This window comes from Vespa crabro, chromosome 2, assembly GCF_910589235.1.
Source record: "Vespa crabro chromosome 2, iyVesCrab1.2, whole genome shotgun sequence".
Classification (NCBI taxonomy): Eukaryota; Metazoa; Arthropoda; class Insecta; order Hymenoptera; family Vespidae; genus Vespa; species Vespa crabro.
Window position 1 is genome coordinate 13992779 of NC_060956.1, and position 18610 is coordinate 14011388.

An 18610-nucleotide genomic window follows, 5' to 3' on the forward strand; every position below is an offset into this window, starting at 1 on the left:
GAAAGAAAGAAAGAAAGAAAGAGAGAGCATAGAAATAACAGCAATAAGTAAATACTATAGTAAAAAACTATGTATAGTCAGTCATTTCAAAGAAAAGGATATCGAATGTGTTGTCTGACGAAATAGGGAACGTTTTTGGTACGATAATGAAGAGTAAAGAGGGATAGTATTCATAATCAGATGCAGTAGGCAAAGACAACAAAAGATCTTAGAGTCTTCACAGACAATTGAATCGTCTAATGACTATAGAATGGTGTCTGGAACGATTAATAGACGTGCACTTGTTTCACACATTAGAATAAATTCATACACAGTATTATATTAATGTTATTTATCATGCATTTATCTATGTTTGAAACGGATGTATTTAGCTATATATTTTGCATGAACTTCAAGACTATTTAATATGTTTCGGATTGTCTGATTTGGGTCAAATATGCATCGTTTTGTTCTATAATTTGTTGCCATTTTAAAGGTAGCTTCATAATGCCTCTCTCATAGAAGTCTTGGTCCTTATTGGCGAGAAACTCTAGTAATCGATTTTTACAATCTTCTCTTGATGCTAATTTCTTATCACTCAGAAAGTTTGAGCTGTTTCACCGCGCTTTGACCACGATCGTTTTCGCACAATATTGTCGTATGTGACCCATTTCTCAAAAAAATAATGGATTTCTTTTTCCCCAAACTAATATTACAAATATACTACACGCGTGTAATGCATTATATATCATATATTCAAGATAATCAAGTGTCCGATTCACGATATAATATTCTAAACGAATCGGATTCAAGTAGTAACTAATGTATCAATTTTAAAGTGCCATGTAATTCCTTATTTTCAATCGTCATTAAACATAGTCTTTCACGTTCCTCTTCATAGTATTGCATAATACAGAACGTACGTATATATTATTCTGACTGTACTATGATTTTCTTGATTCTTCGATCGATTCATAATATCGTAGATATATTTTCTGATATTTCAAATTGTGCAGTGTAATCAGTAGATCGAACGGTTATGGAAATGGCTCGGTAGTTATTGATGAATAAATGTTAATGCGGTTAGATGAATTACAATATCGGATAAATCCGTTGTTCATGTAGTTCCATGAGTGTTACGTGACTGGAGATTGATAGAAAGAGATACTGAAGAGGAAAAAGAGAGGAAGAGAGAGAGAGAAGAGATGAGAGGACGGAGGGTTTGGTAGGGTGAAGAGAAAGGGAGAGAATTCTAAAGGCTTAATTTTGGAACAGCAATGAAAGGAACACTATTCAATGCAAACCGTGCGATATGATAAGTGCACTACTCATCGGATTATGAAAGCGATATAATAGAGTCTTGATCCAGTGCCTTCGAATCTAGTTTCTGAACGTAGCTTGAAACAATCATACATCATATAAGATTTTCGATCGTTCGTCGATGCTCGATGCTCGATGCTCGATGCTCGAACGTTATGATGAAAGTCTAGCGATTCTGAGTGAATACGACGTAGGAATCCATAGGAAGCCGAAGTATTCAACTGGAAGTTTCAAGTCGTCCTAGATATTGACTTTTACCTCGACACTTTCGTATATCTGATTTTTTTCTTTTTCTTTTTTTTTTTTTTATTGAGAAATAAAAAAAATATTTTGATCCAATATCCACATGGAAAAAAATGATTAATATACGGAACATAAACATATCGGCTTATTCGGATATTGTGGTATGATAAAGACGGTCATTATAAATATATAGAAGATAATAATCATCCCTTCATCTTCCAATTTTCGTAATAATCGAATTTCGATATGATTAATTTAATTGATACTAAAAATTATAATTTATTTTCAATATCCGGTACTGAATTAATATTTTAAATCAAACTTCAAGAAGACGATAACCCAATAACGATCATTCCGTTAATTGGTTAAGTGTTTACTTTTGAAGTATACTCTCTACATTCTTGGAATTCGAACGTCTTATATATTATATAGTTAAGAATAAGACGATATACATTTATATAATTTTTTACGTAAGTACTCCCCGTCACATTTCTGATTTATTTTTCGTAACGATCTTAGGATAGAAAAGACAAAAAAATCGAAGATTATTATTATTCATCTCGACTTCTACCATCGACTCTTAATCGTTTTAGGAAGCATTCCTATTAACCTATTAACCATGAATTTTCTATACCGTGGACATACATATATACATGTATACATACATATATGTATACCTATATCGAGAAATCCCTTATATGCCAAAAAGAAAAAAAAACCAAAACACATGAAGATTTCAAAGTATAGATTTTCAAAGTATAGTTTAGGTGGATCTTTCTTGTTATACATCATTTCGTACGCGAAAGACTGTCAGAATTACCTTAGTTTTCCATTAAAACTTTCATCGAGTTAGTACAGATGTTATTTGCGATCTTCGCGACTACCCAACGTTGTACAGCATTTCAAGCTATATCGAAACAATTTCCTTCACTGCAGGCAAATCAGACTTAAGATCATCCTCTCTCTCTCTCTCTCACTCTCTCTCTCTCTCTCTCTCTCTCTCTTTCTTTCTCTCTCTTTCTCTCTCTCTCTCTCTCTCTATCTCATTCGCTCTCAAAATTCTCTATATTATAGTCATAAACATTTTCACGCTCAAAAATGTCTTTTAACGTCAAAGAAGAAAGCAGTCGTATCCCATAAAACGGGTACTATTTTTGTTGTTTTTTAAATCCCATAAGACGTTACAAAACTCTTGTATTCTCTCCTTGTTAAGCTCAAGTTATTCAGATTCGGTCAGCTGAAGTTTCATCAATCATTAGCAAAGAATGTGAATACCGAATAGAAAGGTAAAAGATACCATGATAAATAAATAGGTCGTTCAACGAATACAAAGAAAGAAATGTCTTGACCCCGGTGAGTAGTCTTTTCTTAGTACTCTTCATCCTAATACTCATCTTTGCCTATCCCTACATAATTTTATCTGCACGATCATTAGGGACTTTCAATTTTTCTTGCTGCGCCAGATTTTACCTGGATTGGCTGACAGCTTTCGTTGCACAATTTTCTTTTTTTTTTTAGGTAGACAGAAAGAGAGAAAGAGAGAGAAAAAGGGAGACAGAGAGAGAGAGAGAAAGAGAGAGAAAGATCCTTCTTTATTTGTTCCTTTTCATCGTTTTTGCAGATTCTTTGCGTACTTTTCTAATTCTTTTAGACGAATTTTCTTTCTTTCTTTCTCTTTGATAAAATTCTTTTCCCTTTGAACAAACATCCAACATCTCCTTTTTATTTTTCTTCTTCTTCTTCTTCTTCTTCTTCTTATTATTATTATTATTATTATTTTTATTATTATTATTATTTTTATTATTATTATTATTATTATTATTATTATTATTATTATTTTTATTATTATTATTATTATTATTATTATTATTATTATTATTATTATTATTATTATTATTATTATTATTATTATTATATTCCTATTATATAATTGCCGTTAATTAACTACATCTCTATAAATAATTCAACAAGGAAACGAATCGCACAGCTTTTGCGAAAAGTAATTTCAATATATACAAGATAAATATAGTAGAATATATGAAATATTATATATTAATTAATGATCACCGTATCATTCGTTCGTTCAATAATTATCAATTATAATTATCTATTCATGTAATATGTTAATAAAAAATTGATTTGGAAAAGGAAAATTTTGCCGATATCTTTGTTTTCGATTTATTTCATTTTTAAAAAAACATTATAAGTTATGAAAGGACAAAGTAATTTCTATTTTAATTACTTTGTCCTTTCATAATTGTATAATGTTTTTTTTTTAAATTAACGATAAAACGAATTTTTTTTTTAATCGTTTGTCAATCCACGGATACGAAAAATTATACACGATTCGTTTAACGAATTTACAAAAGATTCGATCTTAATGTTGCGATACGTATTTACAATATAGAAAATAAAAGGCTCAAAGCTCAAAGTTTAAAAAGCTTACTCAGTACGTTAAGTTTGCATGGATAAATATTTTCAACAAGCGTATCGAAATTTTAATCTAAAATTAAATGAAAGCTTAGTACTCAACTATTCCAAAGATTTATCGTCGAAATTCTATTTACCAACTATCAAAAATAAAAATTATGATTTCTACTTAAAATAATGATTTAACTATTAATGTCTATTTAAATTATACCAATTTATACCGTTATATGAATTACGAAGAATATTATGACAAAGAATAAACGAATAATAATAATTACATTTTTTACATAAATATATACTGATTATGATGGTACTAGGTAATATAAACATAACCGGAAAAGATGTAGACACACCGCATTTAAAATGAAATAGAATGATGGAACATGTAAATGACGTTTCCATTTTCTCACACATTTTGTCTTATCATTTTGAATATGTTTCTCTAAGATATTGGATGGGAAGCTTCTTGTCAGTTGTGTCATGACAGTAATGTTCACCGAACGTATATACCGTAATATTTTATATCATTTTCACGAATTTTTGAAATGGATATATTTGTTAGCGAGAACGAACGAAAATGTACGTTTATATTTGTTCTTGCGTTTTCGCACGCAGTAGATATTTTTTTTTATGTAAACAAACAGGCGAAATTCACGGAGAATTTCTTCAATTTTACAATAATACATATACCATAACCGTATCTTTTTTTTTTCTATGCATTGTAGAATATTTAGTATCTATAGCTACATAAATTATAGAATATAAATTGTGAAACAAATTAATAGACATATTTGTATTTCGAAGGTATCATGGTTATTAAGAAATTCATCAATCTAATGCTTGCGGTTTCCAAAGAGCTTCGCTCTCCGGAATATGTAAACTTTCCCTCAAGAATAACGCTTTGCTTTGAACCACGTAGAGAGAATTGGATGTAATTGGATAAAATCACGATTCGATGAACAATTTAACGATTCTAAATTAATTGCTTAGAAGTAATGAAAGAATTTTTACACAATATCTAATTAAATGAAATCAAAAATCTAATACATATTATCATATCGTTATCTTATTGGTTAACATAATATCGAACTTTAAATTTCTATCGATATAACTTTTATCAATTTTAAAATATTTCTACAATAGATAAATCGAACAATATAGGAACAATTTAAAATTTCAAAATCTTCACACATTTCTATCGACGAAAGTTAAAAGACCGATTGATACCCATTCGATATAAGACGAATTAAATGAAAATATTCTTAGAATTTAAATTATGACATTTTTTCATTTTTTCATTGAATATACGATAGAATGTGCAAAGAAATTTGTGTTTATGAACGCCGACAGTTTCATCGACTTATAGTTGTACGATGTAAAAATAAACGACATCGGAAACAAAGTCGATTCTTATGGCGTCGATATCGAATTAATATTCTAGAGATTGTTCGAGGTCGACGAACGTAACAGCAAAATGCAAGAGCATATTATAGGGAACTATCACATGTTAGTTATGGCAAAGGGGATAGCCTCCTCTATCCCCTTCATACATCAGCTGTTCGTGGCACGAAACGTACCATTCGAAAATCATGGCTTCTGGAAAAAGCTTTTCGATAAGTGAACGTATCTGACGAAACTTCCGATAGCTTTTCACCATCTCATATCAAACTGTACTCAATAGGATTGCTAAGAAATATATACGAAAAAGAAATATATACGCAAAAATGTATATATATATATATATATATATATATATATATATATATATATACATGTATACATTTATATTATATATATATATATATATACATTATATATATATATATATACACGCACAAACAAGATCTACCGTTTATCCCGAAAAATTGAAATATCTAATAAAGAGCTAAATCTACTGAAAAAGTTCTGTTACTGATTTGTATGATATGAAGGAGTACATCATATGAAACCACTTTTTTTCGAATAAAATGATAAAGAAAATTTCAAAGTCAAATTCAATGACCTACGATATGAGATTATTTATTATAATAAAATATTATAAATTATATTATAAATTTGCGAGTTCCTAAAGAAATTAATCCCACTGGTTGCCGGCTGTGTTGGTTTGCCAAATCAAATTTTTTATCACTTAAAACCGATTTTTTTTTATCTCCATTTATATTTCTCAAATTACCGATATAAGTAAATGAAATTTATTTCGTAAAAAATTCGGCCTTTGTTCAAAACATGCAGTCTAAGAACCAGCGATATACAATTATTAAGTTTTTTATAAATTCACAAATTTATAATATAATCTATAATATTTTACTATAATAAATGACCTCATACGACACGTTGTTGAACTAGCATTTAGGAGACAAAAAGTATGTTTTCTAATAAGAGTAAAATCTTATGAAGTTTCCTATGTCTTTTGTTATCAAAAAGTTACGATAAATCATAGATGAATATATAATTAATATATAATTTCTTCATGACTATTAACACGTTAAAGTGTTACTTGATTATCAATGATGATAGGAAATAATTAATACAACGAGGAATCTTTATCGTAAGATTATGTTACCCTATACTGGAATAAAATCGTTGATGTCAAAAGTCAAATCTTCATATCCTTAAGCGAGAAAACCGGGACTTAAAATATGCGTCATTAGCTCTGAGAAAACGAGATAAAATCTTTTGGGGTTTCACCATGGAGGGGAATTTTTGCGACCTATTGCGCATATATACATATAATCTTTCAAATTATAGCACGTAGGATACCTTTGACAAGTATCTCATTTAACTTCAGTATCGTATTTTCTGAGAGAACAAGGCAATTTGGAATTAAATATATTGAAATTCAAAATTGAATGTCTGCGACCTTGACAATGTGATCTCAAATAAAATATTTATACCATATTATAATACTATATTATAATACGAGATATACGAAGAATGTTTGATAGGAACGATAAGAAAGCATTAATTCTTTTTCTTTTCTTTTTTGTTTGACGTCTAAGAATCTTCATTGAACGACCTTTTTTTTAGCTCTTTCTTTTCTCGCAATAAATTTTCAACGATATTTATCCTTTCTTTCATAAGCCATAGAAAATAAAGTCAAAGAGATATAAATATGGATCTGAAATCAGATTTAATGCAAGTCTTTAATAATCTGATTCCTATTATAAAAGAACATTTAAGAAGGAAAGAATATATATAGTCTCAGAGTTAATTACCTTCAATATCTAGTGACATATATTTGTAAATTCCTTCTAATTTAAATAAACAAGAACTAATATCATAATCAGCAGATTACTTTACGAGACAATGGAAAAAGATAATGTCATTCAAGTATTCACAATGTCAACCGTTTACAGTGCTGAGCTGATGAGAAAACGATGCGACGTATCTTCATAGAGACATCACAAACGAATATTTCAATTGCTTTTCCAGAATACTTGGTCAGCACATACAAGCAAATGTTTGAACAGTCGTCAACCATCCCTTACCCCAATTGGCCAAACGCCAAATACACCCAGAGGAAGAAAGTGAACGCTTAAAATAACCATAAGCACTTTATTTATGAAGAAACTGTTATTACTCTCACACTCGTCAAGTTCATGTACCCGTTAATATGTAAAAGATTGTTATTTTAATTTGAGATTAGATCTTTTTTGTTCTTTTTTTGGGTGGGAGGGGGGGGGAGAAATTACATAAAAGACAATTTAAAAGGAAAATAGATCTATAGTATTAGGATATATATATATGTGTGTGTATTTTGCATATATTTAACTTTTTTTCTTTTTTTTTTTTTAAGAAAAATTCTAATTTTTAATCATATTTAGAACTGAGTGATAGCTTGGTTGTTTCAAATCAAGAGGATTAAATTAATGTTAAATCTCGAGGAGAAGCTTATCGCAAGAAAATAATAATTATGAGAATCATTCATCCGAGAATTTAAAGTTCTGAAAGTAAGAGAAAACAGTTCTCTCTGTTTTCATTATAGGAAATAAGAAGTTTGAGCTTTAACATTCGCCTCCGTATGTCCCAATCTGAAAATAAACCGGATCGTTTAATTGACTCTGCTGGTTCGATTAACGAACATAGACATGATATAACGATTCACTCTTACGGTAAATAATTTCTCTCCTGTTCTATCTCATAATCTTGGATACCCATATATATATATATATATATATATATATATATATATATATATATATATATATATGTTTAGATTAATTGATATTAATACGTGCAAGTGACGATAATAGAAATAAGAGAAAATGATTAGATAGAACAAAAAATAAAAAACAAAAAAAAGAAAAAGAAAGAGAGAGAGAAAGAGAGAGAGAGAGAGAGAGGAAGAAATCATTTAATCCACAAAGTACAGAAGTAATGATATATTTTTAAATCGGATTTATTCTATTGTATATATCTCTTAAAAGATAGTTCGTTACGAATAAGTGACTCAGAATAAAAAAGAAGAAAAGAGGACGATGAATTGTATAGAAGTAACACGTGCAAGAGAGAGGACTCTATGGAATCGTTCCCAACCGACGGTATTGTACGATTTATTACAGTTTCTCTAGTAAAAGCGAGACTAAAAGAGAAAGAAGAAGAAGAGAAAGAAGAAGAAAAAGGAAGGTTTGATATGGTCAAGCTCCAGAGTCCGAATAAGAGAGAAAGAAAGAGAGAGGGAGGGAGAGAGAGAGGGAGATAAACAGATAGACAGAGACAGAGACAAGGAATAAGCCATAAACGTAGGTATTTTCTTGAGGGTAATGAAATATACGTTGAAGAAAGAACAAAGAAAATCAAGAAGAGTGAACAAAAAAGAGAGAAAGGGAGAGGGAGAGAGAAAGGGAGAGGAAAAGAGAAAGAGAGAGAGAAAGAAAGATACGTAGAAAGAGCTTTTGATATTACAGTGGTCGAGTATATCCGCACATGTAATAACGCGAGAGAGCGAGACTTTACATGACTGCGCCTTCAATGTTCGTCGAGTCTGAAACAAGCAAGCAAGCAACCAACCAACCAACCAACCAATCTACTTGATGAATAAAGACAAAGCGAGGTTTCGCAATGCAACGAAAGTACATAGAAACATCATTGGAGTTTAATGTTTAAGCGAAGTCGTCGTCAGAAGGAAGATTCCGCAGGTTTAATTGCAAAGTTCTTTGTAACTTGTTCCTTTAAACTACAATAGTTTACTTTCATCATAATCGGTCATTTATATATATATATATATATATATATATATATATATATATATATAAAATATATATATATATAATCTTCTGATATATATGTAGATACACATAGTTATATATATATAAATTTATGTAAACTCGTATTTGAAATATATCCCATTTTTTTTATTTTTTTACTTTTTTAAATCGACGAAATATTCGCTACTTTTTATCTCTTTCCCCCTTTTACTATCTTCCAAAGGGAAACTTGAATTTACATTATCAAATACGTCGATCATCCATATTTTTTCTTTTCTTTTTTTTTTTGTCTTTTTATTTTTTGCATCCTTTCTCTCATTTTTTCATTTCTTTTCTTTTCTTTTCTTTTTTATTTCTTTTTTCCATTCCATTCCATTATTTTCTTTATCTTCACGAATATTTAGTCACACGTGTTGTATTATTTATTAAAAATAAAAATATACATTATTAATTTACTTATTTACACGTAGCGATGAATTTTCCATTCTCTCTGTTAAATTTTAAACAGCTTGTCAAGAAAAGATTCAAAGTCAATGACGCGATTTTATGAAATCGGCTTTATACTGTTGAATATGCAATATGAATTTTTCGGTGTCGAAACTGTCCGAGAGAAAATATAACACACGAGGAAATTCGTATTACGTAAACATTGTATCGAAATATAACATCTGTCGATTAAGTTTCGACGAAATGCTTCTCGGAGTAGAATAATATTTAAAAGACATTAGATTGATGGAGGGACTTAAGAGCAGGATGTATTATATTAATTTAGTCTAATCTTTTCAAATGGACGTCATCAGAAATAAAATGCAGATAGGAATTTTATTGGATTGAATCCTCTTATTGAATTTAGAATAATAAATGATCAAAATGTTCTTTCATTTTCTTTCTTTTTATCTTTCTTTTTTTTTTTGTTTTGAATATTACTCTTACACAAAAAGAACTTCTCGAGGAAAAGGAAAATATTTCGAAGGATTGTTTTTAACGACGTTTCTCAACGTATCCCGATTAAAATCGAATGCTTAACTTCCTAATATGGATCTTTGGGTTTATATCTACAACGGCTTAATACTTTGAAAAGTACGACGATTGTAATTTTATTATCGTCATAGGAAAGAAAGGAAAAATACAATTGTAGTACTCGTCATGGACACAACTTTTCCATAATTTGATTAACACGACGACAACGACGACGACGACGACTGTGAAGACGACGATAAGGACGAAAACGATGATAACGATGATCATCTAGAATTGCTTCCTCATAATTAGATTCTTCTTGGTTCGTAGACTCCTCCATATCACTATAACTTGCTATCAATAAGAGTTATTGGAATTAACTTATTTTCTTGGAAGTTTCTAAAGGAGGGAGAACGAAAGGACACAAATAAAGAGCTCGAATACATAAGAATCAATTTTGAAGATAACGGACTTTAATTAACGGATAAAACCTTAAACTAATCAAATGATTTAGCATGAACATGGTGTGCAAACTGCTTCGAATATAATCAATTTCGAGCTTCCGTTGTATTTCGATCGTCCTGTGATTTCATGAAGAAGCGTTTAATTCAAATTCGTATCAACCGAACGTTACCAAAATTGACGTTGTACACGTTGCACGCGTTGCACCAAAATAAATTTAGCTATTCGTAGGACCTGGTTCTCTTCTATATATACAACATTAATCATTCATATGAACGCAGATATTTCATAAAAATAAGATATTTATAAAATCTTAAATGAAAGTTTGATAACATACTTACATATTCATTTTTTATATCATTTATTATATCTTTTAAGATAACGCTATAAAGACAAATAATACAAACATCGTTAAAATATATTATTACAGTAATATCAGATATTACTAAATGGAAATTATGATTCAAAAGTAGTCAATATATTTACTTTGATCTGGCTTATAATTTCAATATAGTTACGATATATCTATAGATGTATATATATATATATATATATATATGTAAATCCTCCGCACGTAGGCGTAACAATCGTTGAGCTCTGGTCAGCGCTTATATAGTACGTGTATAAACCCTTTCAATTACGACTGACATTCGGTTTAATGTTGACGGCTTTGTTTGAAACAAAATACAAATCGAACGAACGATTGTTATAATAATTTTATCGTAAAAGATTTTGATTGAGATAATATTTATTAAATAAATTTAATAACACGTAAGCAAAGGATGTACACAATAGAAACGCAGCTGGTACGATCTTCGCATGATTTAATCGAAGAACACTAGTCCCATGAGTGTATAGTCGCCTCCATCATTAATGCCATTTTGTACCTCTATTAATACTCAGATTCTATATCATGAAAGTATTCAATAGATACGCTGCTGTGTTTCACAATAATTAATACACGTTCATTTGATATTAACATTATTGATTAAATATTTTTTCTTAATATCGAGAAAATTTATATTATTTAAATGAATTTTTCATATTTTCATATCTTTAATCTCATAAATGATTCATAATGTCAATATAATTTCAAGATAAGACTAATACTCGTCATATTTATCAACGTGACGGATGGAATAATTATGAATTATTACACGTTCATGTATACATGAAATTGTTTTCTTCGTACGTTTAATAAAATTAAAACGAATTAACTCGACGTATATGTATGTACGATCAACGATGCGAATATTTTTTCAAGAAATACTCAAAAGACAATTCAATTCGAATAATGATACGTCGAGTAGGAAAGATTTTATTTTCATTCAGGATACACCGGAGAGACATTTTTCAAATATTTCCGTCTTTAATTACAACTCATGAAAACTCATATTGCATTATATACATATGTGTATATATCTCTGTATATTATTTATGAATCATGAAATACGTAGTTACTCTATATTCTGTTTCATCCAAACAAAGGGAGATTAGATTTCATTGTTTTACGTGAAATCTGAAATACTAATACACAGGGTAGTCCAATAACTTTTACCATCTCAATTATCACCATTATTTTTGCATTTATGCATTTGCATTATTATTATGGTAAATGCACATAAACATTTAGTATCGCGATTGTAGAAAAAAAAAATATATATATGTAGTCGTGAATATATAGTCTATCTTGAATAATTCATCTTTTTTCTTGAATATCTTTTTCTAACTTTAACAAAAAAAAAAACTACGACTACTTACAGTTTCTAGAAATTTTTTCAAAATATCTCATGAACTAATTATTTTTTAACATTTCATCCTAATAGTCTTTTTTATTCAGAATAACCCGGCAAATTATTTATGTAAAAAAAAATTATAGGTTGCCATTTTATGAGAATACCGATGACTTCGAAATCTCGTAAAAAATGATCTAAAAAAAAAAAAAAAAATTTTCTACAATCAGATGTTGTTATAGTAACTTTATTCTGTTCTAACCATTTTTTCCATAAAACCATCTAAAAAAAATGGAGATATTTCAGGTAGTAATAATTACTGGACCAACCTGTATACTTTTCATTAAAAAAAAAATCATATCACGAGGTCGTTAAACGAGCACGATATATTATCGATAAATTTCTCAACTTCGAAGAGATCATACACATTCGATGTGAGCAATAGAAAAAGCTAATATTATTTCCTAGCTCGCGACGTGCATCAAATCGTATTTCATCGCCGGTAGACAGTTATCGGACATCTATGATTTGTATCATCGTCACACGTGTGAATCCGACTAAAGCTGTTGAAACTAACAAGAGGCAACGACGAGGAATCAATTTCGTACCTAAAACAATAATAATACTAGTTGGTAGTACCACTTGTGTCAAACGTTTATCATAAAATTTTCCGAAGTCTCTGAACAATACTTGACATCTGAATTTTTCGTTAAAATTTACAAAGCTTTAAGCAAGAAGCTTTCACAAAAAGTTGACAAACGTGTATTTACGAGATAAAAAGAAATGCTTATAGATAGTTAACCGAAAAAAAAGTAAGAGAAAAAGAGAGAAAGAAAGAAAGAAAGAGAGAGAGAGAGAGAGAGAGAGAGAGAGAGAGAGAGGATAAAGAGAAAAAACATATGATCAAATTTGATCAATGTTTCTTTCGATTGAGCAAAATGGATACTTCAATATAAGTACTTGAAACTTCTATTTCGCGTGATCGGAATTTGATCGCTCATAACTCATAAGGATCACGATCTTTGCGAATTTCGATCGCATGGAAATGAGCATTGCCTTGCATTTATAAACTTACAATTATTGAATATGTCGTCGAGGAAATAGGACGACTTCTAAAGAAGTTACGAAAAAGATGAGGAAATATGGAACGAACTTATTAAAGATATCGTGCGGTTCGTTGCCCGATAACTCGAAGGAAATAATGAATGAAAAGTAAGATAAAATATTTCATAAACTTATTAAGTATAACTTCTATTTAAAAATGTCGGATTTTAATTGGAATATCGTATTACGTATGCGTTCCTTTGGAATTGCAATGAATATCTACTTAAACTACCTACATGTTTTCATTGAAAAATATTCATCTATACACGAAAAAATGTAAATTGCACGATTATAAAAATATATCTACAACCGAACAATTAAAAATCAGTCATAAATATGAATCAAATTTTGATTAAAACAAAATGATTATGCTAATATATTTTACATTAGTATTTAATATTATTAGTATACATTTAATAGTATTATAAGTCAATCTTTCATATTTTTACCTGCGATTCTTATAGTAGATACATAAAAAACTAAAAACTGCAAATTTTGATTCAATGTAATGTGTCACTTTCAAATAAAGAAATCCAATGAGACAAGTTATACATATTGTATATTATCACATATCAATTTTTATATCAACAAACTAATACCTCATCTTACGTTGTAATTGAAATATCATAAGTGCTTCTTTGCAATACTAATAATTCTGGCTTTTACTCTTTTTTATGCCGAACAGAGATATACACATAAATTTTTACGCTATAATCCTTTATATGATTTTTTGTAAAAATGTCTATTTTCATCCTTCTTTGTTAGTTCGAATAATTGTAAAAATATTGCATGCTGTATTCTATATTATCTACTCTGAAATAAAATTCGATTATCCGATTATCAAGATTTTCAAACATCCTCAAAGTTTTATCATATATATATATGCAATTATAACATTCTTATGCACGAGTGCATATTCGATAAAAATGCGTTTAAATATTATTAGTAGCGAAGTACCATTATATTAGTTTTTTACGGTAAAATGGAATAAATTTCTTTTTATTTTTACTCGTTCTATCATTTCGAATAATAAAAATATTATAAATGTAACAAATGACGTAAACTCAATAGAAATTATATTCGTACGCATTCTGTTCAAATAATTTTTTTTTGTTATCACATTTCTCAGCTGTATAAAATAAAAGAACATCTTATGTTTATATATTAAAATTTAACGAAGGTTTAAATTAAAAAAAAAAAACATATACGTCTAAATCGATGGACTTCATTGCACTCATTTCATTTTCATGTGCTTTCAAAGATTTATCAATAAATTAATAAATAAATTTTTGATGTCAAATCGAATGTCAAATTAAATTGCCCTTCTAATTTCATTCCGGGATAATCGGAACATGACTATTCCCGTTAATGGTATATTATTTCCCGATCGCGTGAACTTTGATATTTTGAAATATCAAATTGATATTTAAAAATTGATTATAATCAGGATCGGATTCATTCGTAATTTTATTATGTTCTATACAAGTTGAAGTTAAACAAACAATAACGTGTTTTTTAAAGATTAGTCCTGTCAAAAAGCTAAACGTATCATATTAAAATATTGACGTGTATGTCATTTTCTGAAGAAAAAATAACTGAAAACAATATATATATATGTTGTCAATCAATGATTCATATCATACGCGAAAATATATTTTTGCTTTGGCAGAATAAAGATGATAAAGTAACATGCAATAGTGATTAAATAAATTTCATAGCACTTACGGGTTCCATCGAAGCGTGTTGCGATTGTATCGAGAAAAGTATTTTGTGGGGCGAGGAGGCCCTTCCTAACCGGCATTGGGGCCGCCCCGCCGCGTGATCTGCGGCACGGATCTGTAAGTTCATAAAAAAAAAAATGCATTTATTATTCTTGTTTCCATTTTGACAACAGTGTATGTAATACATACATGCATAACAAGAAGTAGAAGTTTTGAGTTTGATTAATAAGTAATGCCAAAATTAATAATACATAATATACATTTATTACTATATAATATAATATACATATACTGTATATACATAAATATATTAAAACAATATTATATTAAATTATTAATACAAGAAATATATTATATTACATTGTTTATATATAATAGTATAATATTTATAATAGTAATCAATACAGAACTGACAAAAAAATTTTTAAATGAGCCAATAGTTCCTAGATAGTTTTAAATATCGTTTTCTAGATTTTTCAGGCCTGTAGTTAAATTTTGTAATTTTTCAATCAAAAAGATTAGCCCAAAAGAAAAATCATGAAAAGAAGTCATCTGGGCACTTTCGGCCTAACCTGTATTACAACTTGGTGATATAAAGTTGAAGTGTTAATGTATATGATATAATGTATATGAATGATAACATACATATACATATAAATATACACGCATACATCCACACATGAAAGCGTATCTCGGTCAAAGCAAAAAAAAGAAAGTAATCACTTATCGATATCGTCAGTCCTTTTTACGAACTGTGTCGCATCTGTCGTTTAACATACGTACGCAGTAAAGCAGAGCTATGATTATTTATTTATTGAAAACGTTTTATAAACGAGACTTTTTTAAGAGTTAATCGAGGATAAAGAAAAAAAAAGAAAGGAAAACGGAACAATTTGTTTTTTTACTACTATTCTATAATAATTTCTTATTAAATCTAATGATAGTTCCACTTTAACGATCTATAATATATATTATTATATTGGATTAATTAGAAGAAAATTCGATCGGCAGGAACGTCTCGTATGTTATTCGATGTAGAATATTAATGAATAATTTCAAATAAATTATTGTTAAAAACAAAAAGAAATGAAACAAACGATGAAATTTGATTCGATGCGAACATTATGATTTTCTTTTAATTCACGATTTAAATTACGTGTCTATCTTATAGGATTTATCCGATGTAAAAAAAAAAAGAAAAAGAAGAAAGAAAAAAAATAAAAGAAAAAAACTTACATATAAATTATACTTTTTATATAAACTGTAATATTGTTAGAAACGATCATAGACTATTTTGTAGATAGACTTAATGACGGAATAACTTGAGAGAATATATAATGTAACTCGAGCATGGTAAGCTCTGGTGGTACTTGTATTAATTCAATTAGAACGGCGGTCGTTAGATTTCATAATATAGGGAACGAGCAATAAAAGAAAAGAACGACCTCGGGATCCCAATTACGCAATTGCATGCCGAATGCTCTTCCATTTTTACAATTCTCTCTTTCTTTCTCTATTTCTCTCTTTTCTTTTTTTCTCTCTTTGTGCCTATATAATTTTTCACAATTATCCGTTTTATTTGAATGAGAAAAAAGATCTGTGCCGATATACGTACAACACATACTTACATAACTATATCTTATATAAATTAAATAAAATAAATTTGATATTTTTAATAGAAATTCTTTTTCTTTTTTCTTTTTAATTTGTTAAATTCTTTAAATAAAAATTAATAAAAACGAATAAATATTTTACATTTTTTTTTATTCGTGTGTATATATATATATATATATATATATAATATAATATAATATAATATATACGTACATACTCGCGTAAATACGTCACGACTTACGTCGATAAAAATTATCAACGATTTTTAATATTAAAATTCTAACTCATGATAAATCAGGTCGATCTTTTAGATATTCGACCATTTAATTTCACGATTCTACGCAAAGCCTTTCTATTTACGGAAACGGAAGATTCGTCGGGGAATCCTGTAAGTCAGCGAATATTGAAAGCTCTCCATTATCGAACAAAGTGCTATTGTTACGCGCATTGTTCATCGATTCCGTTGCTTTTCTGGAATCGTTCCAACTCGTTGCTATTTCATTGCGCGTGGACGAGGAGAAATCATTCTATATAGCTTTTTCTCATCTCTCCATGAATCATTATCGTTACGTTTAACGCCATAAACAATTATCCATTCAAGCTCGCATAATTATGAATCTTTGAATCCTTATAAATAATTATTCTTATAAGTCTTGCAAAGTTACCTTTTATTTGAGAAGTCCTTACGCAATCGTTTCTAACAATAGGTATTAAATTTATCGATATTTTAGATTTTTTTTCTTTTTTTTTCTTCTTCTTCTTTTTGTTTCGTAGAGACGCATACTTTCCTTAATCGAGTCAAGTTGAATTTCATCATTTTTTCATTTAGTTCAATCACTTCTTCGTATTCAACCAATAGAAAATACATATTGTATTGAAACACGTGATTTAGCTATAATACAAAAAGATCTTGTTGTTTATTGGATACAGACAGATACATTTAATATTCCAATTTAATACGATTTATTGATAAATATTAACCAGTCAGAAATATATTCGAAGATTTTTTTTTAATTGAATTTTAAATTGTATCTTTTTCTTCTTCGTTTCTTATTTTATTACGTATTTTTTTTAATTTAACAAAAAGTATATTCTAAATTTGAATGAATTAAAAATAAAATGCTTTCTCTGCGACTGTAGCAACGATAAAAAAATATACTCAGATAGATAGATACGATTATATAGAATGTTGATAAATATAATAGATAGTTAATAAATTTGTTCATTCCGTTAGAGTTCGAAGTTTACGATATTATTGTACATTATCGAAAGTAAAAATAAATTATAATCGATTAAAAAGAGAAAAAATACCATTTATTCAAAAATTTCTCGCGTTTAATAATAAAACTTAAATAGAGAATAGAAATGATCATCGGACACCAGAATTGAAAGTTTGATAAAAGCTAGCACTAGCTAAAAGCTATTTAAAGTTTAATCAATTCCCGAGTTAGTAAGGTTACATTGTATTTTACTTGTGATTCAAATAGACAAATACAATATAACGATAAAGAAAAAAAAAAAGAAAAGAAAAAGAAAAATAGCAAATGAAAATAAAATTAAAGAAGATACTGACCCAAGTCCACGTAAGGTGGATCTGGAACAAGGTTTATCGTTAATGACAACTACTCGCCGATTTTATAAATAGACGATATTCGCAGTCTGGCGACGGACAAAAATATCGTTCTTCGGTCTCTCATGTATATTATTAAAAAAAACTAAACGACTTCAAAATTCATCGTAATGGCAGTCTCTGTAAAAAGCATCGAATAAGAGCTTCCGTTTATTCCTTCGGTCGACATACATACATACGTAGATACGTACATAAATGCATGCGTGC

The 18610-nt window shown here is 28.7% G+C and overlaps 1 protein-coding gene across 3 annotated transcripts in view; it reads right to left on the minus strand.

Annotated features, from left to right (window-relative positions):
* LOC124422290 (potassium voltage-gated channel subfamily H member 8) overlaps positions 1 to 18610 on the minus strand; it is a 55335-nt gene that overhangs the window by 34152 nt on the left and 2573 nt on the right. For all 3 annotated transcript variants that reach the window (XM_046958544.1, XM_046958543.1, XM_046958542.1), the window contains exon 2: positions 15164 to 15274. In XM_046958544.1, coding sequence (XP_046814500.1) covers positions 15164 to 15239 — 76 coding nt within the window. In that variant the 5' untranslated portion in view covers positions 15240 to 15274. The remainder of the gene's footprint in view (positions 1 to 15163; positions 15275 to 18610) is intronic.